The 11,340-nt window shown below is 36.2% G+C and overlaps 2 protein-coding genes across 2 annotated transcripts; both read right to left on the reverse strand.

Moving 5' to 3' along the window:
• Positions 1-421: 421 nt before the first annotated feature.
• Positions 422-2,386, reverse strand: LOC128646879 (uncharacterized). The gene has a single exon (XM_053699685.1). It carries the CDS (start codon positions 2,360-2,362, stop codon positions 422-424), a length of 1,941 nt encoding a protein of 646 aa, XP_053555660.1. The 5' UTR covers positions 2,363-2,386.
• An 89-nt stretch (positions 2,387-2,475) lies between these two features.
• LOC128646880 (uncharacterized) lies at positions 2,476-4,162 on the reverse strand. Its single transcript, XM_053699686.1, has one exon. The coding sequence runs from the start codon at positions 4,126-4,128 to the stop codon at positions 2,476-2,478; it is 1,653 nt and encodes a 550-aa protein (XP_053555661.1). The 5' UTR covers positions 4,129-4,162.
• Between the last annotated feature and the right edge of the window lie 7,178 nt (positions 4,163-11,340).

Consider the following 11,340-nt stretch of genomic DNA (forward strand, 5'->3'; position numbering starts at 1 on the left):
ACGTTTGACCTTGTGATTTGTTGATGGTCATTGCAAATGCAAGTTTGATTGGAAACTGTCTCCTTCGTAAAATGAATGGTAGTTCAGTGTTGGCAGGGGCTAAATCTATTCTCGGAATAAACACCATTTGTTTTTTTGCTGTTCCTGTGAGTACTTCTGCAATTAATAGATTTGGCTTAAGATCTTTAACTATCAATCTTGTTCCATTGCACAGACCTTTTTTTGTTTTCAGATTTCTGAGCAACATAATAATACTTCCCAATTTTATTTTTAACTTATGAAGAGGCATTCCTGATGGAGCTAATTCGTTTAGAATTGAATCTGAACTCAGATATATTTTTTCATCACCATCGAGTATATTTAATACATGCTCATTGATTTGATCAACATGACAATTTTTCGTACACAAAATGGCCTTTTTTTAAAAACTGTGAAGATCAGATGGAAGAATTTTTTTTCCAAAAATTTCAGATATGATACAATCATTGCATATTAATTTGGAAGGGATCTCAACTAAATCCTCAGGAAGGCCCTCTGAATTATTTAATGAACCCTGTCCTAATTTTAGTAGCCAATTGCTAAATTCTGGATCCACTGAACGCACATTATTCTTCAATTTTAAAATTTTAAATTTATCCCAGTGATCATAGAACTTTATAGTAGCTTCCACAATAGCAGTTCTATTGCAATGAGGAAGAACTGGGAGTGTTTGTCTGAAGTCTCCACCAAGGAGTATAACTTTTCCACCAAATGGCTTATTGTTCTGCATAATTTCCTGAAGAAGGTTATTTACACATTTTAGAGCTATACCGGGTGTCATTGAGGCCTCATCCCAAATAATCAATTTAGCATTACGTATGAACTCTGCATCTTTTGAAGTCATTCTCATATTTGATGTTGATGTTTCCAGTAATGGAATTGGAAGCTTAAACTGTGAATGGTAAGTTCTGCCACCATCAAGGAGATTAGCTGCTATTCCTGTAGAGGCAACAGGAAGAACTCCATCTGTGCGTCCACGTAAAGTACTCAATAATGTTTTATATAAATAAGTCTTGCCACTTCCACCAGGTCCATCAATAAAAAAACATCTGTGTGGTAAATTTTCATTATCAATTGCAGACATTACATTGTCAAATGCAGCTTTTTGCTCGATGTTTAATGCTTCTTGAAGTTGTGCTCCAACTTGGGCTTCCAAGTGTGTAACATAGTTGAATTGCATTTCTGGAATGAAGTTTGATGGATTGGGTAGTCCAAAATCTTCACAACGTTTACTATGCAATATGAGAACATTTTGAATATCTGTTAATGCCAAATTTTTGCAACTTTTGCAATCATCAATGTGGTCTTCATGACGTGAATAATCTTCATAAAGATCATGTTTGTATTTTTTAAAGAGTTGTGGGACATTAGGTGGGACAACAAATATACACAAATAAGCAAACAGTTCCCTCATTTGTTTAGGCATCTGTTGAGATGCTGATTCGTTAAGTGTAAGATCCCATGTAGCGTCGTCATCTAAAAGTGAAAGCTTTTGGGCAGCTTCTTTGAATGTGTGACAAACTTGTCCATTAACAGTTCGTAAGTCCTTAAAGGATATTGCTCCTTTTAAGTGCAAAAGCAATAACCTCAAACAAAATCTCTCCAAATCTGATGAAATATTTACATTATACAATCTGCCAATTGTTGTATCTGCTCCTCTTTGTCTTGGATTCCACTTACGGTTTTTTACATCAAATACAAAATGTTGAGGAATGTCAGAGTAAAAAAGTTCACGTGCCGCATTATTATCCACATTCAACTTAAAGTATGCTGTCAAAGTGGTATCCCTGTCTTGTGCCTTTTCTGCAGCTAATTGTACGTTTTCATTATGGAAATATACATCTTGTTCGCCTGGAAGATGAACTTGAAGTCTTATTATTGTATGTGTTTGATGGTGCATCAAAAAACCATACAACCTCCAAACAGCTTCAGGAGCACTGACATATCTTGTGTCCAAAAAATTTTGAATTTCATCATGCTGTAGTGTATTATGTTCCTTAATGGAAATATTTGCACAATCGTAACCTTTATATACATATTTGAAGAGATATTTAACACTTTTAACAGAAACACAACTCTCTACATTTATATGGCAGTTGTATTTCAAGCAGAAGTATGGGCTATATGGAACTACCCATGAGTTGTCAATTTTTTTCCCTTTGACAATTACAGTGGTGTCATTTTTTTGTCTACGATATCGCGGATATCCATCAACATTAATTAAAGTTTCTTTTTGAAAATTTTTTGGAAAATTCTTGCTGCAATTACCATCAACCATGCATGGAGAATTTAAATTATGTTCTCCACATGGACCGTGTATCATATGCTTTATTACAATAGCATGTAGTCTTGGATAAATCTGTTCATCAGGAATTTCAGCTGATATAAAAGTGTCAATGGTTTCAGCATCATTTGGCTTGTCTTCGGCTTTCAATATTAAAAGGATATGAGCATGTTCAAGATATCATTCAAAAGAGAATTTAATTTGAGATTGAAAACTCTTGCTACCAAATCTGGTCTGAACTCCACTGCTTGACCTTCTAATAGGTTATCAAGTATCTCAGGCCATTTAGGGTTGCAGGTCATGGTGATGAAGTAATCCGGTTTTCCATATTTTCTAACAATGGCCATAGCATCATGGTAGTTTTGGGCCATATTTCGTGGACTTCCCTGAAAAGATGATGGCAAAATAACTGCTTTTCCAGGCATCAGGCCCTGTGCAGCAGCCTCACTTTGAATGTAATCCATTAATCCTGTATATTTTTCAATGCGAAGATTAGATTGATTTTGACGGATATAGTTGAGTCTGTTGGCCTCAGTCTTAACATAAGCATCAACAAAGTACTGCTGCGTCAACTTGCCAGCACTAAGGAAAGGATTGAATTGATCCCTAATTGAAATTCTGTAAGAGTAGTATTTCATTTGGCTAACTCTTATCCTTGGATTGGTGGTTACTCTTCTTTGTACATCACTAATTGATGTTGGCCTGTAGTTAAGAGCAATATTGGAACCCCAACTTTGGTCCCCATATGGAAACAACAAAGGATACAGCAATGGTTCAAGATTAGGATCTAAAACACTTATTCTTTCAGTTTTTTTTGTTTGATCTGTAGATCGGCAATGAATAAGAAGGTCACGTTCAAGAGGAGGTTCACCATCAGAATTTTGGAAAATAACAGCAACCTCATTAACTCTTTGTACGTTATATCTTCGGTAATCTGATGTTCTGTCCTGCAGAATTACCATTGAAACTTTAGAATTTTGAACTCCATTTAAAGATGCTTCATGGATGCATTCTTGCTCTACCTCATAGAGCATTTTACATGCTTTTGCAAAAGGGTTATACTGAGACATATATGAACTTAACTCCCTCAAAAGTTCAATGTGACATCCTGAATTTTCTTTTAGTGCTGCTCGTTGGTCCGCAGCTTCCTCAGGACTCAAAATGTAGAGTTGTGCAAATTTGCGTTGATCATCATTTTCTGGATGCAAAGCACCAGATCGGTGATAAATTTGGCCATTTATTCTAAAACAGTATGGGCCATATCCTGGAGGTGGTGCAATGTTTGCTCCCATTGATGCAAACGCCAATGCACTATTTATAGAACGGATATTTTGCATAAAATTCTTTGAATGTGTGTGTTGTCCAGTCATTAGTTGTTGGATCAGTGGTGAAATTTGTATATGAGGTAATGTTATTTTTCCTTTATTGCAGCATTTATTAAAAAGCTTATCGCTTGGTTGTTCCTCTGGAAAATGCTTTGCCATGCAAAATTTGCAATAAACATTAAGTTGACCACATGTGTGCATCGGGACATTGTCTTCATTAAATAATGAATGGTTGATGTTAGTACTATTTTTTTTTTTTTTTCTACGTGCAGCAGAACGTGATCTTTGCATGTCCAGTTGGAGACATTTTTCCTGAGCAGTCATATTGGCCCTACAAATCCGTTTTTTTGAAGAATCCTTTTTGCGTAGAGTTACCCTTTGTTGTTCAGTCATATGTGTCCGTCGTATACGTTGAGTTTCTTTTCTTCTGCGTTTAACGTTTTCTGCATCTTCCTGTGTTAAAATTCTTTTAGGAGGCATTCTTCTATTTTTATTTTTATGCAGCACTCTTTAGTTTGTTTTAAAGACTCTTTTTTTTATGCACTTCTTTGTAGTCACTTTTTTTTATGCAGTATATATGTTTTTTAAGGTTTATTCTTATTAGGCACTCTTTATTGCCTTTTTTATGCTGTATATATGTTTTTTTAAATCGGTTTGTTATAATGCTGCTTATGTAGTATTAGGCACTCTTTATTGCCTTTTTTATGTTGTATATATGTTTTTTTTTTTTATAAATTTGTTATAATGCTGCTTATGTAGTATTAGGCACTCTTTATTGCCTTTTTTATGCTGTTTATGCAGTGTCTTTATTTGTTTTAGGCAGTCTTTTAGGCACTCTCTTTGTTATATCGGCAGTGTTTATTTTGTATTAGGCAATGTTAGGCAAATTTTTTTTTTTTTAGACAATCTTTATTTTGTTTAACAAAGTCTTAGGCACTCTTTACTTTGTTTTATACACTTTTTATTTTGTTTTTGGCAGTGTTATTTTTTTTTAATGCAGTCTTAGGCACTCTTTATTTTGTTGTAGACATTAGGCGTGTTTATGCTGCTTATGTAGTATTAGGCACTCTTTATTGCCTTTTTTATGCTGTTTATTGCTGTCTCTTTATTTGTTTTAGGCAGTCTCTTTATTTCCCTTTTTTTTTTAGGCACTCTCTTTTTTTAATATCGACAGTCTTTATTTTTTTAGATAGTCTTTATTTTGTATTAGGCAAATTTGTTTTTTTTAGACAATACACTTTTTCTTTTGTTTTTGGCAGTTTTATTTTGTTTTCATGCAGTCTTAGTCACTCTTTATTAGGCGTGTTTGTCACTCTTTACTTTGTTTTAAACACTCTAGGACTATGCCCTTTTTTTATACACTTTTTTTTTTATGCAGTATATATGTTTTTTTATGGTTTATAGTATTAGGCACTCTTTATGGGGTTTTTTATACAGTATATATATAATGCTGCTTATGAGTAACTTTGTTTTTTGCAGTCTTAATTTTTGTTCATGCAGTCTTAGGCACTCTTTATTTTGTTGTAGACATTAGGCGTGTTTGTCACTCTTTACTTTGTTTTAAACACTCTTTTTTTTGTATTATGTCCTTTTTTTAAGACACTTTTTTTATGCAGTATATATGTTTTTATATCTTTTGTTAAAAAGGTTGATTAAAATTCAGCTTATGTAGTATTAGGCACTCTTTATTGCCTTTTTTATGCAGTATATATGTGTTTTTTTCAAAGATTTTATTATAATGCTGCTTATGTAGTATTAGGCTCTTTTTTTGCCTTTTTTATTCTGTATATATGTTTTTTTTAAAAATGTTTCTTATAATGCTGCTTATGTAGTATTAAGCACTCTTTTTTTCCTTTTTTATGCAGTATATATGTTTGTTTTTTTTTCAAAGGGTTTATTATAATGCTGCTTATGTAGTATTAGGCGCTCTTTATTTCCTTTTTTTTTTATTTGTATAGAGACTTTTTATATGTGCAGTGCAGCACTATTTTTTCTTTTAAAGTAATATAGTTATGTTATATGTGCTGTGCAGCACAGTATTGAGCTCTTTTATGAGCTTATGACTAAAATATTTATTTTCTATGTGCTGTTAGCACAATGTTGTGCTCTTTTATGAGCCTATTAATCCTTTTTTATTTTTAAAACCTAAAATTTATTTTTTGATCCTATTAAGGTTTTTTTTTTTTTTTTTTTAAACTACTATGTGCTGTTAGCACAGTGTTGGTCTCTGTATGAGGCTATTTTTCTTTTTTTTTTTGTATGTTCTGTTAGCACAGTGTTGTGCTCTTGTAAGAGGCTATTATTCCTTTTTTTTGTATGTTCTGTGTATATTTTTTTTTTTTTAAATAAGCATATATTTTTTTTGTATGTGGTTTTTTTTTTTTTTTAGTATGTTTAGCACATACCTAAGTCCTGAGTGCTCGGGTTTTTTTTTTAGTATGTGCTATTTTGCACATAAGCAAATGTGAGGTATTTTTTTTTAGTATGTACAAATTTTTAAACTAAAGAGCAAATGTTTTCCTGAGGGACTATTTTTTTGAACATTTTTTTTTTTTAAACTAAAATTTTTAAACTAAAGAGCAAATTTTTTCCTGAGGGACTTTTTTTTTCAAATTTTTTTTTTTTAAACTAAAATTTTTAAACTAAAGAGCAAATGTTTTTAGTATGTACAAATTTTTAAACTAAAGAGCAAATGTTTGCTTTCAAATAAATGCGCAGCATAAGTCCTGAGGTAATTTTTTTCCTGAGGGCATAAAATTTCAAGACCCAATTATTTTAAACTAAAGTAAAGAGTTTCAAGACCCAATTCTTTTAAATTAAAGTAAAGAAGTTTTTGTTTTTTGCTTAATTTTTTTTTTTTTTTGCGGAGCTTTGAAATGAAGACCTTTCTCAGTGCCAGTGCAATAGAAATGCGCAATGTATTATGGCTCGCGACGCTTTTAACGGCTAGTTGCGTGCGCGTGGGTTCGCGTGCGCGTGCGCATGCGCAAGTGGGTTGTCAATGGCTAGGGCGTGCGCATGCGCAAGTGGGTTGTCAATGGCTAGGGCTTCGCGTGCGCGTGGGTTGTCAATGGCTATGGCTTCACGGGTTCGCGTGCGCGTGCGCGTGCGGGGGGCTCAAAGTGTGCGTGCGCAGCAAGGGGGGTCAATGGGCTCAAATCAGTTTGTGTCAGTTTGTGAGTGTGGGCTCAAATCAGTTTGTGAGTGTGCGGTAAGGTTCACAAACAATAGGGCTCAAATCTGGGGCTCAAATCAGTTTTGAGAGTGTGCGGTAAGGCGCGTGCGCGTGCGGGGTGCTAACAAACAATGCTAAGTGGGTTGCGTGTGCGAACAGCTGGCCAAGGGTGCGCGTGCAGCGGCAAGAGTTTGTCTGAACTGCGCATGACGGCTTCAGACAAACTCTTGTCTTTTATAATATAGGATAACAGTGGTGAGTTGTTATTATTATTGGTAGATGGAGCTCCGAAGTAAACAATGGATATTTACATGGAACCCTAAAATAGCACAGCAGCTGACCCTTATGGAGTTAACAAGGAGACAATCTGAACTCTCAATGGGTAAGTATGGTAACAGGAGATTTAGTAGGCTAAATTCAATACTGTTATGAGAGTCTTTTAGAATGCAGGATAGGCGTGTGCTGACACAGTCAAATTATAGCAGTGATTACACATTCAGTTCATAGATAGAAACAATGTAAGAAAATTATACTTGCGCTATGGTCATAGGAGGTCTGAAGTCCTTGAGTAAGTTACCGTTACTTTGTATCATCAGAGGAATGGAGTCTTCAGTCAGCACATGCTGGTATCAGTTTACTTCCAAACAGTGTTCAGCGTTCAGTGTCTGCAGCGTCCTGTGTCTGTGTCCGGATGACGTCAGCGTGCTGTGTGCAGATCCGCAGCACACAGGTTGTGAGGAGATTTAGTTAGAGTTCTGCTTATTTTCTTATGATGTTTTGAATTGGAAAGCTTAGTTAAAGCTTATTAGATTTGGCCAAAGTAGGAGAGTTTGAAAAGTAAAGTTCCCTTTAGGTATAATAACTGAAAGGCTTCAATATTAGGAGTTTAGTATCCACAGAGTTTCCTGGGAAGTCAGGATACTATACACTTGCAATTATCAAGCACTGGGTTAACGTCTAAGTCCCTCCTTTATAGAGTTTGCTGAAAGAGGATATCTGCTACTTAAAGGGACAGCAGATATGACACTACCACCCACATACCCCTAATCTAACCCAAACCCCCCTTAAATAAACCTAACACTAAGCCCCTGAAGATCTCCCTACCTTGTCTTCACCACACCGGGTTCACCGATCCGTCCTGGCTCCGACGTATTCATCCAAGCCCAAGCGGGGGCTGAAGATGTCCATGATCCGGCTGAAGTCTTGATCCAAGCGGGAGCTGAAGAGGTCCATGATCCGGCTGAAGTCTTGATCCAAGCGGGAGCTGAAGAGGTCCATGGTCCGGCTGAAGTCTTCTATCAAGCGGCATCTTCAATCTTCTTTCTTCCGGATCCATCTTCATCCCGCCGACGCGGAACATCCATCTTCACCGACGACTTCCCGATGAATGACGGTTCCTTTAAGGGACGTCATCCAAGATGGCGTCCCTCGAATTCCAATTGGCTGATAGGATTCTATCAGCCAATCGGAATTAAGGTAGGAAAAATCAGATTGAGCTTGCATTCTATTGGTTTATCGGAACAGCCAATAGAATGCGCGCTCAATCTGATTGGCTGGAAAGTGAGCGTTAGACCTTTACCTACATGACTCTAAATACCAGCGGTAGCCCAAAACCAGCGTTAGGAGCCTCTAACGCTGGTTTTGACGGCTAACGTTAGGGTTTATTTTATAGGTAAGTATTTCATTTAAAAAAGGAATAATTTATTTAATGATAGTAATATTTATTTAGATGTATTTAAATTATATTTAAGTTAGGGGGGTGTTAGGGTTAGACCTAGATTTAGGGGTTAATAACTTTATTATAGTGGTGGCGACGTTGGGGGCGGCAGATTAGGGGTTAATAAGTGAAGTTAGGTTGCGGCGACATTGGGGGCGGCAGATTAGGGGTTAATAAATATAATGTAGGTGTCGGCGATGTTGGGGGCAGCAGATTAGGGGTTCATAAGTATAATGTAGGTGGCGGTGGTGTCCGGAGCGGCAGATTAGGGGTTAATAATATAAAGCAGGTGTCAGCGATGTCAGGGGCGGCAGATTAGGGGTTAAAGGGACATTAAACCCAACATTTTTCTTTCATGAGTCAGACAGAGAATACAATTTTAAATAACATCCCAATTTACTTCTATTATCTAATTTGCTTCATTCTTTAGATATCTTTTGTTAAAGAAATAGCAATGCATATTGGTGAGCCAATAACATGAGGCAAATACGTGCAGCCACCAATCAGAAGCTACTGAGCATATCTAGATATGCTTTTCAGGAAATAATATCAAGAGAATGAAGCAAATTAGATTATATAAGTAAATTAGAAAGTTGTTTAAAATGGTATTCTCTATCTGAATCATGAAAGAAAAAATTTGGGTTTAATGTCCCTTTAATAAGTGTAAGATTAGGGGTGTTTAGACTCGGGGTTCATGTTAGGGTGTTAGTTGTAGACATAAAATGTATTTCCCCATAGGAATCAATGGGGCTGCGTTAGGAGCTGAACACTGCTTTTTTGCAGGTGTTTTTTTCAGCCGAATCTGCTCCATTGATTCCTATGGGGAAATGGTGCACAAGCACGTTTTGCCAGCTTACCACTACCGTAAGCAGCGCTGGTATTTAGGTGGGATGTGGAGCTAAATTCTGCTCTACTCTCAGCCGGGTTTGTAAAGACCCGTAATACCAGCGTTACTGTAGGTAAGGAAAAACTGTGCGTTAGCACCGCACCCCTGTTAACGCAAAACTCGTAATCTAGCCGTTAATGTTTTAAAAGCAAATTAACATACTTTTTACAACAATTATTTTTCAATAGCCAACTTCACTCACCATTTACCTAATGCCATATTTGGAGGAGACAATTGAGCTTTATTCCACATACAACAAGACTAGCCAATGTCATAGCGTTAGTATAAAGTACATTGTTTTGCAGGTGTTATCTGATAAAGCCAATAAGGGGCAATAACAGAATTAGCCTTGTCAGCAGGGTGCATTTCAAGTTTTGAGAATTAGAAAATCCTCAAATTTCAGAGCTGAATTACATGAAGATAAATAATGAAAGTATATTGCAAAAATCTCAAGGTATTTACTGTCCCTTTAAGTTAGCGCAATATAAAATACTGCTGTAAAATTCGGTGCTTTTGGAAACTTGAAGTAAACCATTATCACTTGATAGTTTGCCTAACAAAACACATGAAAATTGTGTGGAAATAATGTAAAATTAAAAGTGTTAAAACAAAGGTATAATAATGAAAAAAAGTCTTAAAATGGAATTAAAGAGAAATGATATATCAGAAGATGTAGAACTGGAAAGAGGCAGTTGTGGAGCGTGGGTTGTCAGTGCCCAGGGCAAGGCAAGTATTGTGCCCCCTAACCCATTAGCACTGACTGAGTCTCTTCCACCAGTACAGTAGGGATTGACTATAGTACCTCACTGTACCACCTCTGTATTGTTCATCACTTTACCACCTCACTATTGAACCCCTAGCCCCCCAATTCAGAATTCCTCAGTGCTCTGATTATGAAATAGTTGGAAATTGTATCACAAAAAGTATGTGAGAAAAAAATTACACATATAAATAAAAAAGACAAGATGAACCTTGCATGTATAAATATATATATCAATCTTATAGCTACAAAGTATGGGAGTCTGCACAATATAAAGTATGGGAGTCTGCACAATATAGAGTATGGGAGTCTGCACAATATAGAGTATGGAAGTCTGTGCAATATAGAGTTTGGGAGTCTGCACAATATAAAGTTTGGGAGTCTGCACAATATAGAGTATGGGAGTCTGCACAATATAACGTATGGGAGTCTGCACAATATAGAGTATAGGAGTCTGCACAATATAGAGTATAGGAGTCTGCACAACATAGAGTTTGGGAGTCTGTACAATATAGTGTTGGGAGTCTGTACAATATAGAGTTTAGGAGTCTGCACAATATAAAGTTTGGAAGTCTGCACAATATAGATTTTAGGAGTCTGTACAATATAGAATTTGGGAGTCTGCACAATATAGAGTTTGGGAGTCTGCACAATATAACGTATGGGAGTCTGCACAATATAGAGTATAGGAGTCTGCACAATATAGAGTATAGGAGTCTGCACAACATAGAGTTTGGGAGTCTGTACAATATAGTGTTGGGAGTCTGTACAATATAGAGTTTAGGAGTCTGCACAATATAAAGTTTGGAAGTCTGCACAATATAGATTTTAGGAGTCTGTACAATATAGAATTTGGGAGTCTGCACAATATAGAGTTTGGGAGTCTGCACAATATAGAGTTTGGGAGTCTGCACAATACAGAGTTTGGGAGTCTGCACGATATAGAGTTTGGGCGTCTACACAACATATAGTTTGGGAGTCTACGCAATATAAAGTATGGAGATCTGCACAATATAAAGTTTGGGAGTCTGTACAATATAGAGTTTGGGAGTCTGCACAATATAGAGTTTGGGAGTCTAAACAATAGAGAGTTTGGGAGTCTGCACAATATAGAGTTTGGGAGTCTGCACAATATAGAGTTTGAGAGTCAGTAC

Source organism: Bombina bombina, chromosome 2 (assembly GCF_027579735.1).
Source record: "Bombina bombina isolate aBomBom1 chromosome 2, aBomBom1.pri, whole genome shotgun sequence".
Taxonomy (NCBI): Eukaryota; Metazoa; Chordata; class Amphibia; order Anura; family Bombinatoridae; genus Bombina; species Bombina bombina.